Source organism: Macrotis lagotis, chromosome 1, assembly GCF_037893015.1.
Source record: "Macrotis lagotis isolate mMagLag1 chromosome 1, bilby.v1.9.chrom.fasta, whole genome shotgun sequence".
In the NCBI taxonomy this organism is placed as follows: domain Eukaryota; kingdom Metazoa; phylum Chordata; class Mammalia; order Peramelemorphia; family Peramelidae; genus Macrotis; species Macrotis lagotis.
The window spans coordinates 254,373,932-254,391,532 of record NC_133658.1 but is presented as its reverse complement, the minus strand read 5'-3'; the positions used below and the strand labels follow the sequence as shown (position 1 = coordinate 254,391,532).

Sequence of the window (17,601 nt, the reverse complement as noted above, 5' to 3'; positions counted from 1 at the left end):
TTCTGCTCCTCCTTTCCTCCTCCTCCCCCTTCCCCCCCCTTCCCAGTCTCCTTTTCTCCTTTCTCTGTGAGTTTCTGAATATATTCCTGCTTCTGTTGTCTTCTATAACCTTGAAATGGATGGCAGACCATGTTTCCTTTTAATCAGTTTCTTCAATTTTCATAATTTGCTTTATCTTACAGTGGATTTTCTTGCAAAAAATTATGTTGTGAATATTATATATGGTATGACAATAACAATGCTTGAAAAAGAGCCTGTTTAAAATGTGTAATCTTTCAACAGTCAGTTTTTCTCTAAATCTGGATTTTGAGTTTGTAATGGTTTGGTTTTTTCTCTTAAGTATTCAGAGAAATCAGAAGCAATAGGCAGGATAGGAGTATCAGGAGTGTATTTGTGTGTGTATGTGTGTGTGTGTGCAAATAAAACAAAACTAAATCATGTGCTATTATATCTCTTCATCCTCCTATATCTCTTTTTCTCAAACTGCATTTCTTGACCTCTAGGTCCTATTTAGAGATAGTGGAAAGAACTCTGGACTTGGATGGGTTAGGAGAGTCCTGGGTTCAAATTTCAGTTCAGTCAGACATTTTGTAGTTAACTACTTCATCTCTCTGAGGTTCAGTTTCCTCAGTTTTAAAGTAGGCATAATAACAATTTGAGTAATATCTAACATGCATGTTTGTTGAGAATGAAAGACTTTATAAACCTGAAATCACTATACTGATATGTTACATTATTTTTTCTATTTCTTGTTTATTATTTTCTCTCAATGCCATGACCACCCTAAGAAAGGAAAATATTAGCACAGCCATGGGCAGACAGCAGCAGATTTGGAAGTTTAGCAAACATGAATTGTGCTTCAGGTGAGCGGGTGGAGATCAATAAACTCTTCTCACAATAGGGAGTGGGATATTTACTTGGCTGTACATGCATTGTAAGCTAGGTGAGTGATTGCGAGAAAGTTGTTTTGTTTTAGAGGAGGAGGACATGCAGAAGCTTTGTTTTTCCTCTTTCTGCTGATCACTATGGTTACATAGAGCCTGGATTGGGCTGGTTGGTTGGTTGATTAATTAAATTAGGTGGTGTAACTTTAAGAAATCCATGAGCATAAGGTAATGTTAGGAGACCATGGCTTTGGAATCTCTAAGGTGACAAAATTAATAGTGATTTTAACCATAGTCATATAAATTACATTTATATAGGAATTGAAGGTTTATATAGTGCTTTCTGTAACAAGTCCCAACTAAAATCCTGTCTTTTACTGGAAGTCTTTCTCTATCCCTCATAGTTCTAGTGTTCTCCCTCTGTTAATTATTTCCTATTTATCCTGCATATAGCTTATGTTGCCTATATTTGTTTACATCTTGTCTCCCTAATTAGGGATATGTGTCCCTAAGCTCCTTGATGGTAGGTACTTTCTTTTGTCAGTTTTTTTTGTATTCCCAGGGTTAAGTCCAATGCCTGATATATTATAGAAGACACTTAAGAAATATTGATTGATTGATTGTAACAAACTTTTGATGCCAAGAGAATGAGTATAATGATTCCCATTTCAAAGATGAAGAGATTGAGATTTGAAAACTAAAATAACCTGTCCACAGACACACAATGTTTAAGTCACAGTTGGAACTCAGATTGAAGTTTTGTAACTCAAAAGATAACTCTTATGACAATACTGATATTGCTAATATGAAGTCCTTTTTTTCTCTGAATTGCTTATAGTTATGGAATGTTAGGACAAGAGGATATCCCAGAGATATTCTTTTTTAAGGAAGGAAACAGGATGATGTGTAAAGATCTTCCTTCTGTATTAAATATAAATTTTTCTGTATGTTGCAGATCACATATTTAGAACTTAGCTAGAAGAATCCTTAGAGGCCATGTAATCCAATCACTCCATTTTGAAGATGAGGAACTAAGACCTCAGGAAGTGACATCATTTTTCAAGGGTCACACAGAAAGTAAAGTGGCAGAGCCAGAAATGCAACTGAAACTCTTTAACTCCTAATCCAGCTCTTCCCCTAGATAATATTGCTGCCTTTCAGGTATTCCACCCATGACTGGTTAGCACAGCTGGTTAAAGAGCCATGCTAATGGTATTGGGTGGATCAGTCTGAATATAGGACATCTAACTGCTGTAAAAATCACAAATGTGAGCTTGGAGTCTCAAAACTTGAGGTCTTGTCCAAAACTTGAGGTGTTTTCATTGACTATCTATCCAAGTAACATCCTTAAGTTCTGTAGATGAAATAAGAGAATGAGATGCATTTCTTAGGGAAAAAGTGAAGATTAAAATGTGTGGTTTTATTACCAATAAAATGTGGAGAAATAGGGTTCTTCAGAGAAAATTGGAAATCATTAAATGATGATGTAATTGAGATTTTCGGAAGAAAATATGATTTAGAGAATGAAAAATGACTCAGAGGAGCAGGGAAGGCATTTCAAGTGGAATAAACAGTATTAGCAAAAAGTGAGGATGAAAATAGTTGTAGTAGAAGCTGGGAAAATGATAATAAAAACAATGAAAAGGAAATAAAAACAATAATAAACAAGCAACAACATCTAGTATTTATATAGCATTTTAAGGTTGAAAAGCTCTTTATAAATATTATCTTGATTTATACAACTTTGTAAGACAGGCGCTATTATCTTCCATTTTGCAAATGACAAAAACTAGGAAAGTGCTTGAGGGAGGTTTTGAATTCAAATCTTTTGAATGGCATTGGAATCCTATTCAACTTGGGGCGGCTAGGTGGCATAGTGGATAAAGCACTGGCCTTAGAGTCAGGAGTACCTGGGTTCAAATCTGGTCTCAGACACTTAATAATTACCTAGCTGTGTGGCCTTGGGCAAGCCACTTAACCCCATTTGCCTTGCAAAAACCTTAAAAAAAAAAAGAATCCTATCTACTCCTTCTCCTCTGAAACAAGTCTTAGGGGAGAGCCAGAAGGAAGATAGGGCCATTTCATGGAAGGAGTCTGGATTTGGAGAGTCAGAATGTCTGAGGTTTAATCCTGACTGTGATACTTGCTATCTGTGGGACCTTGTGCAAGATGCTTACATTCTATAGATCTCAGTTTCTCCTCCAGAGAGGAACAGACAAGTTGATGTCTAAGGGACTTATCAGCTCTAAATCCAGGAATACTAGGGGAAAAAACACAGGGTACATGCATGTTGGTTATGGTAAAACTCATCTTTTCCACTTGCAAAGCACATGGTTGGTTACTTTTGAAATGGTTCCATTTCTCCTATTTTTGTGGTCTATCCTTCTATTACCTATAGAATGGAAAGATGATGTTTTTTCGGCTAATTGTTTGTGGAAATTTGTAAATATACCTTAAAACAATCTAATTTTTATCATTTTGTTAAATCTGGGACCCCATCTGGGAGGATTCTTTCTTTCCAAGGGACTTGCTTAAGGATGAATCTGGACAATACTGGCTCTTCTGCCTTTGGGACTAGAACTCATCTTGCTAAATTAATCATTCAAATGTTAATGGGGTTGGAGACGGAGACAGATTGGGGCTCTAGTATTTAGTGATTCTGATACTTTAATACTTTTTATTAAAAAATCAAGATAAATATAAATTAGGCAAAAGCCATGGCAATACATGAAGACTTTGGATTATTCTTAGGTTTCATCCATAATGAATCTTCAGCCCTCATTTAAATCAAAAGGAAGATATTTTGGTGCTTTTGATTAAGCCAATACTTCCTAAGTAAGGTAGGAATCCCCTAAAGAGTTCTTTATAGTTTACTTAGAGGTCTTTGAAACTCCTAGGAGATGGAGAAGGGATGTAGGGAGATAGCAAAGACAATTCTGAAGGGGTATAGAAGGTCTGAACATTATTAGTACCACAATGGGGATGTGTGTGTGTGTGTGTGTGTGTGTGTGTGTGTGTGTGTGTGTGTGTGTGTGTGTGTGTATTAAAATTGTGTTTGAAAGGGGAGAAACTTGGATCTTAGTGTGGAAAGGAGATTTACAAAGATCATCTCAGTGCTTTTAAAAAAACCAAAAAATACCTGTCAGAATTTAAATTAGATCATCCTTTCTCACCTTCTTGTCTCTTTGGGTTCTGGCTTGCCTGGTGAGGAAATAGAGAAAGCCCAAAGAATTTGATTGAGGGGTATCAACATTGGGTCTTGATCATTCCTGATTCTAGTTGTGAAGTAAGTCAGCCCTTGTCAGATGCAGGTCAATGGCCAATGCTTGGATAAGCTCCTAGCCAATGAGAAGGAAAAATAGTGCAGAGTCAGGATGGGTTTGGTACAATGATGGGGGTCTTAAAGAGAGAACTAGCTTTCCCAGGAAGAATCTATTATCTATCAGGAAATTGCAGGGGGTAGAAGTGGACAGAAGAGGACAGGATGACAGATTATTTTGCCTCTTATTTACATTTCATTATACAAATTATTATTTTAAAAATGTAAATAATATGACAGGGTCATTCCCTTTCCTGTTCTCATTAAGATTTTGACTCTCAATTGCTTCATCTACTGTTTAGATAAAGAAAGTTATTACCTTTTCTTTGAGGAAATTCTTGAGATCAATGTTCCCCGCTTTTGGTCAAGACACCCAAAACATAGTGGATTACAGACAGCAAAATAATAATGCCTCTATTAATAGGCTGACACAGTGCAATAGGCTCTAGTGTGAGTATTTCTTTAGCATTTGTGTTGCTGTCTTATGTCAGTGACTGTTGCTAGTGAAAGTAAACACCCCAACTGGTTAAATCAACAATGTCTTATTTATTCAAAGCTCATAAAACACCAGTAGCTGTAAGTCACTTTATGAAGTGCCAGGCCCTGGGGGAGGAGAAAAACAGGGTGAAAGTTTTGAATGTAGTAACTCTGAGTGTCTTTACCTTTAGGGGTAGGGAGGATTAGTTTTTCCCTGCAGAAAAAGATGATCCTGCTCATATAATTGGAACATTAATTTGATGTGCTTGGTTGCTTTTGACCATTAGATATTTATCCAGCTGGTGAATATTGGTTTGAGCAAGAAGCTCGATGACAATTTGGATAGACTAAGGTTAAGAAATAATTGAGAAGGCCTGAATTTGCCAATATCTGTCAGCAGGTTATGGGAAGTGATCCTGGAAGTGAGGAATAATACATGAAGTGACTCCAGTGGTGGCATCGTTCCAATTAGTAATAATAGGTGCTATTCAGTTGCATCAGAGAAAGAATTGGGCCCTGGTGATTGTAATATTAGATGATGCTTTGCTTTGCCCAGCTTCCCATCCCCTTTGGTTCTATTTGTATACAGGTTTCATTTGTTCTTCAGCCTTAAGAGATTGCTATACTCCCTGGTAAGAGAAAGAAGATGGTACAGCCTGAAGTTCATCTCATTCCTCTTAAATTTATAGCACTAGACTAGGAATTCAGAAACCTCTAGTCAATGTTTTGGAGTTTACATTAACTATCTGTATAGTCTCTGATAGACTACTTCCCTTCTCCAGGCTTCAATATTCAGTAAATTGTCTCCTCTAATACCCCACTATTTTTCTAATCCTCAATCTCTCCCTGCCTACTCATTATGTTTCCACTGTCTACAAATGTACCCTTGTCATCCCCCAGCTGGGTGGCACATTATAGGGAGTCACAAAAACCTGAGTTCAAATCTAGTCTGTTCGATTTACTAGCTGTGTGACCCTGGATAAGTCACTTAACCTTTGTTTCTCCCAGTTTCCTCAATTTAAAATGGAGTACTTGCCTTCCAGGTTATTATAAGAATCAAAAAACATAAGATTTGTAAAGTGCTTAGCAAGACTTGGTACATGGTAGGCACTTAATTAATGCTTTTCCCCTCCATGCCTATTCCCCCATACTCAAAAAAACCACTCTCTTGATCCTTCTATCCCTGCATCATCATATATTTCTTCCCCTTTTATGACTAAACTCCTTGAGAAGGCCATGTCTAATTGATGCTCCCACCCCACTTTTTTATTTTCTTTTTATCTTTCTGCAGTATGGCATCTAATCTCAACATTCCATTGAAACTGCTCTCTCCAAAGTTACCACTGATTTTTAAAATTCAAATCTAAATGACTTTTTTTAGTTTGTCTTTCTTGACATTTTTGTGATCATCGTTTTCTTTTTTTTTTCTTTTTTCTTTTGCAAGGCAAATGGGGTTAAATGGCTTGCCCAAGGTCACAAAACTAGGTAGTTCCTAAGTGTCTGAGGTTGGATTTGAACTCAGGTACTTCTGACTCCAGGGCCAGTAGTCCATCCCCAGTGCCACCTAACCACCCCGACCATCATCTTCTTGATAGTTACATTTCTCTAGGTATTTGGAACACAGTCTCTCCTTGTTATCCTCCTTCCTATTTGACCAAACTTTCTTTAGTTTTCTTTGCTGGTTCTTCCTCCAGGTCATTTCCACTAACGGTGAGGATTCCTCAAAGGTCTGTTTTGGAACTTTTCTCTCTGTTCTATTTCACTTGGTGATCTCATCAGCTCCCATGGGTTCATCTATTATCCCTATGCATCTATTTGTCCAGCTCTAACTTCTCTCCTAACTTCACATCTCACATCTCCAATTGCCTGTTGAACATCTCAAACTAAACAGTAATCTTTCCTCCCAATCTTTCCCTTTTCCTAAGTTCCCTATGACTGTAGAGAGAAACACCAAGGCTGAATATCTGGATGTCATCCTTTCCTTTTTGCTCTCTCATCCCTCATATTCCTCAGTTTCTCATTTCTACCTTTGTAACAGTTCTTGAACATATTGTACATATGTACATATTACTCACCTCATCAAGAAGTATTGCAATTGTCTCCTGGTTAGTCTCCTTGCATCTCTCTCTCTCTCTCTCTCTCTCTCTCTCTCTCTCTCTCTCTCTCTCTCTCTCTCTCTCTCTCTCCTCTAGTCCATCTTTCACTTAGCTTTCAAATTATTTTCCCTAAAATGAAGGTATAACCAAGTCACCCTCCTACCATCATTCAGCAAATTCCAGTAGTTCCATATTGCCTCTAGGATCAAATATAAATTCCTCTGTTTGGCTTTTATTCCTTCCATAACTTGGTCCATTTTTGCTTTTCCAATCTTTTTACACTTTATGCCTATACTCTTCTTACTCATCAATCCAATGTCAGAGGCATCTTTGCTGTTTCTTAAACAAGGCATTCCATCTCCTGACAATGGCCATGAACTGACAGTCTACCATATTTGGAACTCTCTCTCTTCTTAGCTCCATCTTCTAATTTACCTACTTTCCTTCAAGTCTTCCTGCAAGAAGTCTCTCAATCCTCCTTTATTTCAGTAATTTCTCTCTGAGATTATCTCCAATTTACCCTGCACATGGATCTTGTTTGTACATAGCTGTTTGTTTTATTAGACAGTGAACTCATTGGAAGCAGGGAATTTTTTTGCCTTTCTTTGAATCCCTAGAACTTGACACCTAGTAGGCACTTAATAAATGTTGCTGATGTATGAAGATAAAGCCTATTTTATCTATCTCACTGGATGGTTGAGAGACTCAAGTGCAGGAATGACTAGGAAAATTATCAAAGTACCATCTGTGGGCCTTTGACTGTATTTTACAGTCTTTGTGTATGGTGGCATTGAATAGGGCAGAGTGAGAAATCTAGTGAGAGCTGAGTGAATTCCTCCTTTTTATTTTAAAGGAACCTGTTCTTTGGGAAAATGTAATGTTATGAATTAGGATTGATCCATAAAATCAGTTGTTAGAAATGGTGACAATGGTCAGGAGGAAGTGAGGATGCAAGGATGTCACTGTGTGTGTGTGTGTGTGTGTGTGTGTGTGTGTGTGTGTGTGTGTGTGTGTAGGGCATAGAAGAATTATATTCTGTACTCCTAGAAGGAGTAGTACCTATATATATGAAAAGCAATCTTGTATAGTGGGAGAAGTGCAATATTTGGAGTCAGAAAAGCTTGGGATTGATGCTTGTCTCTGCTACCTCAATGACATTGGATAAAGAGATTGGACTAGATAGCTTTGAAGGTCTAACTAACACTAAGTGTAGGAACCCAATGTCAATATAGTCATAAATTTGTCAAAGTTATATCATAAATAAAATTTTGGATTTTTAAGCCACTAGACCCTGAAAGGAGATTAAATGGGGAAATGGTATAAAAATGGAATATGCTCTTAGGGACTTGAGAATGCATACATGTTAATTCATATTTGCAGAGCAGTTTCCCACCCAATACTAATAGACTAAGTAGATCTTGCCCAGGGTTTAGTTCTTGGCCTTCTCTGTGCCCTTAAACAAGTTACTTCATAGCAATGACTCAGTTTTTCCACCTGTAAAATGAGAATAATGGTCTTTGGAATCTCCCTCCCACAAAAGGTTATTGATAGTTGATATTATTGGATAAATGTCTCTCTGCCACTAAGAGTACCATCCTTTCATTAGCATACAGTGTAACTACATGCAAATCTTAAAAACTAGACCCTAATTTTCAGTGAATGCTGTTGATGTTTTCACTGCTAATAAATCTCAGTTTGTGGTCAATTCAATTATGAACTCATCAGAAAACTTGAATATTTAAAGGAAGAATTAATCATGCAACCCATATGGAAGAAATTAGCAGCTTCTGTGAAGAGACATTTTAATATATACTTTTAATTGGCAGCCACTTTGACCAGCTGTTGCAGTGGAGTCTCTGGGAACAATAAGAATGCAGAATTCGGGAAGCAAAAAGTCGACAAATGAATAGCCTGGGATTGATTTATTGCTTAAAAATGCTTAGTTGCATTTTTAAGACAAAGCTTTTGGCGCATACTGGCCTTACACAAGAGACTTTCATAACACTGCCAACTGTTCAGTTTCTAGAGAAGAGATTGTTTTAAATTGGCCCAACAGCTATTAAGCAGAGAAGCAGCCTGGTGCTGCAAAAAGAAGTCTGTCCCAGGCTTCAGGAGAGCCGGGTTCTCATTCTGCACCTGTCATTAGTAATGTAATCTTCAGCAAGTCATCTCACCTCTCTAGGACTCAGTTTTCTCCTTTGTCAAATAAAGACTATTGGACAAGATGTTCTCTAAGGTCTCTTCTATCTTTAGAAGTCTGCTTTATAAGATTCTGTGTTTTCAGATCCTGTCTCACTATAACATTCTCTGCTTTAAGATCACTTTTGATTCTAACATTCTACATCTCACATTACTTACAGCTCTAATATTCTGTGTTCCATGTGTCCTTTGGCAGTCATAGACAAGAGGATAGGTGGATTGGCATATGAAGTCAGTCTCCAAACCTCAGGGAAGCTTCTGTGCTGGCTGAAAACTGGGGCCATCTTGATGTAGACCTTCAAGATACTGACTTAAAAGGACCTGGCTCTCTGCCCAGCTGTTTAGACCTTTGGGAGGAAATCAGAAGAGTTTAGTTTTGCTCACTGGGGAGAAGAAAAAATAAAACAACTCCAACTCTTCTCTTGCCCACATTCCAGAAGGAATCCTAGGGAAATAATTGATCTGCAACCTCAGTTTCTTTACATATAAAAATGAAGGTATTGTGCTGGATTGATGATATTTAAGCTCTTTTTCAGCACTAAATTTTGGAGGTTTTTTGTGATTTTTTTAGCATTCTTTTCTGTGACTTGCTTTTCCCAATCAGAGGTAACTTAAATTGTAAAATTAAAATATTGTTCTAGGAGAATGTAAGGTCCAAGAGAACAGAGAATGTTTTCATTTTTGTCTTTTTATCTTCAGTACCTAGTATAGAATCAATATTTATTACTTGTTTGTCGAATTGAATTCTTACCATGGCTATAGAACAATCTTCCTTTACTGACCAGGTATTTTCTTTGATTTTGATCCTCAGCCCAAAGATCTGCACATGAACTGCCCATGGTTGAGAGGCAAGATATCGATAGTTGCCTGGTTTATGGAGGGCAACAGATGATCCTCACTGGTCAGAATTTTACAGCAGAATCTAAAGTTGTATTTACTGAAAAGACAACAGGTAAGCAGTATTTGAAATGCTTTCCCTAGTTATTGGAGGAGGCTCTTTTTAAATTGCTCTGTGAAATCTTGATTAGCAGAAAGAAGCTTGGGGATAGTGGAGAAAGCCCTTGACTTGGCCACTAATTCTTTTTTTTTAATTTTTATTTTTATTTAAGGCAATGGGGTTTGAATAACTTGCCCATGGTCACACAGCTAGGTAATTATTGTGTCTGAGGCTGGGTTTGAACTCAGGTCCTCTTTACTCCAAGGCCAGTGCACTATCTACTGCACCACCTAGCTGCCCCCCACTAATTCTTTTTGTGACCACGAGTAAGTCACTTTCATTCATTGGGCCTCAATTTTATTTTCCTTAAACTTAGGAAGATTAACTAGATGGACTTTAAGATCATTTTCAGCATCAGTATTCTGTGATGATATGAGACCTGAAGTCATGCCAAAACTATATTTTTTTATTAGTGGAAGTTTATAGATATCAGAAGCTGAATGAAGTGATTTGTGTGTGTGGTTTCACTTAATATTGGAAATGTAGTTGTGATTGTGTCCCCCCCCATCCAGGTTAAAAAATATGTCTCTTGGGTTGAAATATACAACTTTTTAATTATAACACATAATCAATTAAACACTATCCATTTTTATTTTGGTCTTAGAAAGTCTCTGGTGACACAAACAAGTTAATTTTATGTTGTATTGTATTGTGTTTTTCCTGAGCTTCTCTTTCTATCTCACCCAGACTGCAAGTACTATGATTACTCATGGACCCAGTCTGAATATTGATCAACATAGAAGTTTCTATTGGATGCTCCATTTTGCTGATCTTGACTGGTTTTGCTCCTCTTTAAGCAGCCTAATGGCTTATCATAGTCCAGGCCACACTGATGTTGGCATTAGAGAGAACATGAGATTGGCTTTAGCTCTGACCCTTTTACAGAATTCCTGAATTATCCATCTCCCCAGAAGAGCAGCAACTGGGATACAGGCATACACCACCATGCTTGGCTTGTTATATAGTTTATATGGTGTTTTTTATATGCGTGGTCTCATTTGATCCTCACAAAAGGAGGGAGATGAGGTAGATTTCATTATGCCCATTTTACATGAGAGGAAACTTCCACTTTAAGTAATAAATCAAAACTTGAATCAGCACTCTCTATCCAGGTTGATTTATTATTATATGCACAAGGTGGGATTGGGTATTGTGGGGAAGACAGACCAATGGCTGTACTAAATTGTACTTTATTCAAGTCTTCTTATTTAATTTGATTTTTGTCTATGTCTCTTTCATAAACTCTCCTGAGAGGATATATCACCATGAATTTTGAGGATAGAAAAATGAGGAAGACTCAATCCCTGGCCTCAAGGAGCTTAGAGTCTAGTCAGAAGAATAAGATACATCCAAAAATAATGAACTAGGCATTTGGAAGCAGGGAAAATCTCATTCTCAGTCATGGCTGTAAGACTGACTAGGGATGTGACTGTGGTGAACCACTTAATCTCTACACCTGTTTCCTCACCTGTACAATGCACATTAAAACACCTATAGTATCTACTTCACTAGGTTTGTTGTGAGGTATAGTTGAGATAATATGCACCAAGTGCTTTGCTAGTAAATCTTAATTAAAGATTTACATAAATGCCATCATTACTACTACTACTACTACTACTACTACTATTATTATCATTATCATCCTCATCATTATTATCAACCAAAATATAATATAAGTGTGTAATGGCAGTTCAAAAGAGATTTGAGAATCAGGAAAGGTTTAATGGAGGGTACTCCCTGTCAAAATTACTTGTTTGTATCTACTTGCTATATTCTTGTATGTGGGTATATATATATATATATATATATATATCCAGATAGAATGTAAGTTTTTTGTCTACTTGCATGCCTCTTGACTTAAAGATTTCTCTGATGAATTTTGGAATTGTGTGACATGAGAGATACTGATCCTGGACCACCCATCGTGGTATGCCATCATCAAAGAAGGTGCTATGCTCTATGAGCAAAGCAGAATTGAAGTAGATCAAAAGAAATTAGAGTTGTACAATTTAGAGAATCCATTTCAAATGTTCACATGGCATACTTGTGCTGACCTGTGATAGAACATTTCAAATTAGGGTTGGTCTGATCAACCAGTCGGACACACTATAACGACTCTAAAGCAATGATGCCAGTTTGATCTTCAAGAACGAAGGACAACAACCCAACCAAAAAAGTCTTTTGAAGGCAAGACTTTCAATTTGCTATATTCTTTCATGTGGACATATCTCTTCTGATAGAATTTAGTTTTCTTGCAGGCAAGACTTTCAATTTGTCATTTTGGTCTTTATCTACCCAGCACCAGACACAGTGCATGTGGTAGGAATTTAATAAAGATTAATTGATTTATTGAGGAGATGGGATTTGATTTAGGACTTAAGGGTTCTTTTAAAGTCATCTGTTAGGCTTTCTGTGCTCACTTTTCTTAGCTTTAAAAGACATTTCTTATTTTTACCTGATGCATTTAGTATGGAGACTAGAGTATTACAGTCAATGTGCCTCCTAATTTTTGCAACTTCTGTAATCATGGTTGGATCTGAGTCCGTGCCATGGCCTGTCTCTTCAATTCTAAAACCATTAAGTCAATAATTGAATTAAGGTCCTAACTCTGGGATAAACGATGCCAAAAGATTCCTGATGTCATTGCAGGTAGAAAGATTGAAATTCACTTGGAATAAGACTTGAGTCATTTCTGGAAATCTAGACTAGTTACAATTTGTCTTCAAAAAGAATGCTAGGAATTGGCCCTGCAGTGACACAGTCACACATACAGAGCCAGCATGCCCAGCATGAAGCAGTTATGTCAGCCACTGCCATATAAAAAGATTAGGGGACTCCCCTTCCCTGGAGGCAGCATTCCAGTCTTTGCGAAGTGACAATATCAAATCCACTGTTGAGTGGCAATCAATAAAGAGGCAGCACAAGCACCAGTGGCCAGCCACACCCCAGAGGCTTCTATTGATTTTTCTTTTGTCTAACAGCACCCTTAATCCTTTCCATGTGCCCTCTGCAGTGAGTTGGAACCTTCTGAGGCAAATATAACAGTGAGTGCCAATCTAGGATACTGGGCTGAGGACTCAATTACAATCATTGAATTGTTACCAAAACAGTTCTTCCTCTCTGTGCCCCCTTTCCTACTTTCCAGCTTTAACCTATCCTTTGTGCTGTTGTCAATAAAATCTTCCTTATACACAGATCTAGTTATATTCCCTCTCTGACATTTGTGTCTTTGTTCCCTCGATTTCCTTTACCTGAAATATCTTCTCTGACTCTCTTTGTTTGTGTAATACCCATTTATTTTTCTGTTCTGCCTTCATGAAGCTTTTCCTGATTGCTGAGGTTGATACTAATTTTCTCTTTCATAATTAACATGGGACCTGGGTCTGCTTCTCTCTGTTGTGCTGATCATGTAATATCAAGTATTATAATCTTCTGAATTTATGCTTTATTACTCTAAGGGACAATAACTTTCAGGAAGACAAGAGACCATGTCTTTCTTAACATATATTATATATTATACATATGTGATGCATAATATATAATATAGGTCTGTGAGACATCTTCATTAAGATAATAATTCAACTCAGAGGAACAGATGAAGCTAAAAAGACATAGTGTATATAGAGGGAAGAGGATCTAGACAGAGCCTTAAAGCCATACTCAATTTACAGGGCATGATCTGGATGATGAGTTAGCAAATGAAACCAAGAAATTGTCAGACAAGTCAGGAGGAAAACCAGGAGATACAACGAGAGAGAGAGAGAGAGAGAGAGAGAGAGAGAGAGAGAGAGAGAGAGAGAGAGAGAGAGAGAGAGAGAGAGAGAGAAGCCAGTAATTGGGGGGTAAAGTCTATAATGGCAAATGGAGCAGAGGCTAATGAGAAAATACCATAAGAATTGACAACTAAGAGAAATTTCATATGAAAGGTAAGGTATGAAGTAGATTGCAAAGGACTGAAGAATGAATGAGAGGAGAGGAAACACAGGCAACAAGAGTAGATAACTTTTTTAATAAAAATATGACTGAGAAAAGGAGAGATATGATAGTTGAGGGAATGATAGAATCTAGTGAAGAATTTTTAAGAATGGAGAGAAGTTAGTAAGGAAGAACAAGTAGATAGGGAAAGACTGCAGATTAGAGAGGGTAGATTGACCTAGCAATCTGATGAAGAAGAGTGGGAAAGGATCAAGGGCAAGGAGGACATCTCATTATTTTTAATTGGAGGAAATGAGGAGGGAGGGAGGGATGTTGGGTCAAAGGATTGTAAGAAGAGAAGGATTGAAGATGGAACTCTTCTATTTTCTTGGTAAAGTAACAGGTTAGGTCCTCAGTTGATAAAAGGGGTGTTGAACATGGAAAAGTTTGAGGAGAGAAGAGTTTGAAGAATAACTTTGATAGGGAGTCGGAGAATCAATTAGGAAAGAATAAAAAGATGGCCTTGATGCACTGAGGGCCTAGTGGATGTGAGATAACAAATTTGTAGGATAACTAACCAGTTTAGTTGCATAATTTAATTTCCATTCAGTAGCATGTGAATATGAATGGAAATAGATGGTGGAAATAATTCAGGGTCTTGGCAAGGAATGAGCAGTGATAGAAAAAGAGAATAAGGAATTTGAAAGTAGGTGAATGAAGGAAAGTGAAGTCCCAGCAAGGGCTATGACCTGAGAAAATCCCAAAGGGTTTGAGGGATCAGAGATCAGGATGAAAATAAAGAATACATTTTTGAAGGGTACAGTATGGGGAGAGATCAAATGGTAGGAAATTATGGTCAGACAGAGGAAAGTCAGAATTTTTGATGAAGGAAGAGGAAGATTTATAGATAACTTTGAGATTAAGGGTGTAACTATCCTTATATATGACTGGTGAAGTGGAGGAGCAAGTAGATGGAATGAGTATAAGAGAAAATGATAAACAATACAGGGAAGTTTTGAAATTTTGGAATTAATTTTGGAATTTTTAGAAGGCATAATGATAAGGTGGGATAGAGCTGGAATGGGATGTGCTGGGGTAGGGTGGAATAAAGAATTTCTCTTTATTCTCTTCTGTCTTCTAGTGTTTGGGGCTTTTTGTTTGTGTTTTTTTATTATTGATCTGAGCTCTACCTTCTTGGTCCAAACCAAACAGACATTCTCTGTTCTATCCCTCAGATATTTGAAAAGGATAGGGAGTTGATAGTTATCATGGTGTTGTTGACAGAGGTCTGAATTTTGAGTCAAAAGATCTGACTTCCAATCTTGGCAATGCCAATTTACTTACCTGTATAAACCTGGGCAAGTCACCTCTCTTCTCTAGAACAGCTTGTCAGTAAAATGAAGGAATCATTTATAATGACCTCTAAACTCCATTACTGTTCTAAAGCCTGTGATTTCATAGAATGTCAGTTTTTAGATACCCCTGTGTCTCCATTCTCACTCCTATCACCATGGTGCAGGTTTCATTATCTCATGCCAGAATTACTACAGTAGCTTATAAGGAGATGGTATCTTAAGAAGTTGTGGCTTTGGGTTCTTCCTTTTTCTGACAACTAAAACAGCAACCAAATGGAACTCATAGTGTATCTATACTCAAATCAGCAAGACAACCTTTAAGAACATAATTCACAAAGCAGGCTGGGGAGCACATTGTGAACTGACCATGCTGTTCTTATCAATGATGCTTCATTTACAAGCCAAAAAATACTGGGGGCTTTTTTTTTTCCTGAAATGACTCTGTTTGAAGATCTTGTATATTCCTCAGCCTTTGAACATGAGGATTCTGCAAAAGAAAGTCTACCCTACTCTTGCGTAGCTATGATAGCACTAGTTAGGTCATGAAGACCTGAGTCTGAATCATGCCTTGGGCATCTAAGAATTATATGAATTTGGACAAGTTATCTCACCTCACCCAGTAAAATGGAGATAATATAGTACCCATTGCATAGCATTGTAAAAATAATAATAGCTAACATAAATATATATAAAGTGATGTGATTTATATTATATATAATATGATAATTTAGTTCACCTTCCTACAACCCTGTGAGATATTTCAATTTTACAAAAAAGGAAATATGCAATTAGTGAGTACAGGATCATAGGATGATAGATTTAGATGCAATAAAGTTCAACCCTCTCATTTTACAGATGATGAAACTGAGGCACAATGAAATTAAAGAACTTGTCTGAGATCATGAGTCAATTATTTTAGATGAAGGACTTAAGTCTTCTTGGCTCCAAGTTCAGATCTCTGTCCATTATTTGGTACCATTATCATCATTAATGTCAAGATCATTTTCTTTTCCTTTTTTATAAGACAATCAGAGTTAAGTAATTTGCCCAAGGTCTCACAGCTACTAAATATCTGAGGCTGGATTTGAACTCAGGTCCTCCTGACTCCAAGGACATTGTTCTTATCCACTGAGTCACTAGTTCCCTTTTTTCCTGCTATCAGTCATGTGGTTACTAGTGAGTCTCTTACCTCATGAAGCTTTATTTTCCTTATTTCTTAAATGTGTCTTTCTCACCCCACAGGTTGTTGTACTTTCTGTTTGTACCTTCTGTTGTACCTTCTATTTGTCTCAGATTCCCCATCTGCAAAATGAGGACAATAATAATAGCACCTGACTCCCTAAGAAAACAATCTGATTCAGTGACTAAATCTGACAATACATATAACATCTTATCTGACAATCCCTACTTCTCTGCTAAGAGGAGGAAGGGATGTCTCTGCGTCCTTCTTTGGTTTTTCAGCTCCTTAGAGCTCAACTTTTTTTTCTAAGTGGAATTTTCATTTGCATCATTGGGGTTATGTCTACTCTGTACTTCACACACACACATCTTCCCAGTTCTTTTACATTTCTCATGTTCATCACTTTCTACTACATTCCATTCCATTAATATACCAGATTTTCTTCATTCCCCAGTTGACAGGTCCATTTTTTGCCACTTCTTTGCTACCATAAAAAGTACTGGTATTAATGTTTTGCTATATATTGAACCTTTTACTTTCTTAAGGGGTTAAATTGCAAGGTTACTGGGTCAAAGAGTATAGGTTTAGTTACTTTTCTTTCATAATTCCAAATTTATATTTAGAATGGTTGAACCACATCAAAATTCCATTAACAGTGAATGACTATGCCTATATTTCTGTGGCTTTTCTGACATTGTCTATTCCCATTCTTCATTATCTTAGTCAATTTGAAAGCTATAATAAAATATCAAAGTGGTTTTAATTTTGTTTTCTCTTAACATTATTAGGGACTTGAAGTGTATTTCCATGTGGTCATTTGTATTTGTCAATACTTCTTTTGACAAATGTTTATATAATTTGACCATTTATCTTTTGGGGAATGGCTTTTGGTGTTAGAAAGTTGTGTACATTCCTTACAAATTTTGGATTTAAACTTTTATTAGTGCTTGACCAAGTCTTTTCAAACCACTATTTCTTTTGCTGTTTGATTTGAGCTATTTTTTATGGTATTAATTTCATCCTTAAAGAAAGACAGTTATTTTGGTCCCTCTGGACTTCATAGTAGGCAGTCTTAATGACTCACAATGGTTAAAAACAAATGTCTTCTGCTCTTATTTAGATGTGTTAGCCTGCTAATTCTATATGTAGAGCTTTTCCTGTCTTAAAGGACTTACCAGA

At 36.9% G+C, this 17,601-nt stretch overlaps 1 protein-coding gene across 9 annotated transcripts in view; it reads left to right on the top strand.

The window, feature by feature from the left end:
- The window catches only part of NFATC2 (nuclear factor of activated T cells 2), a 204,640-nt gene that overhangs the window by 92,567 nt on the left and 94,472 nt on the right, over nt 1–17,601 (top strand). For all 9 annotated transcript variants that reach the window (XM_074210256.1, XM_074210258.1, XM_074210259.1 and 6 more), the window contains exon 6: nt 9,787–9,927. In XM_074210256.1, coding sequence (XP_074066357.1) covers nt 9,787–9,927 — 141 coding nt within the window. The remainder of the gene's footprint in view (nt 1–9,786; nt 9,928–17,601) is intronic.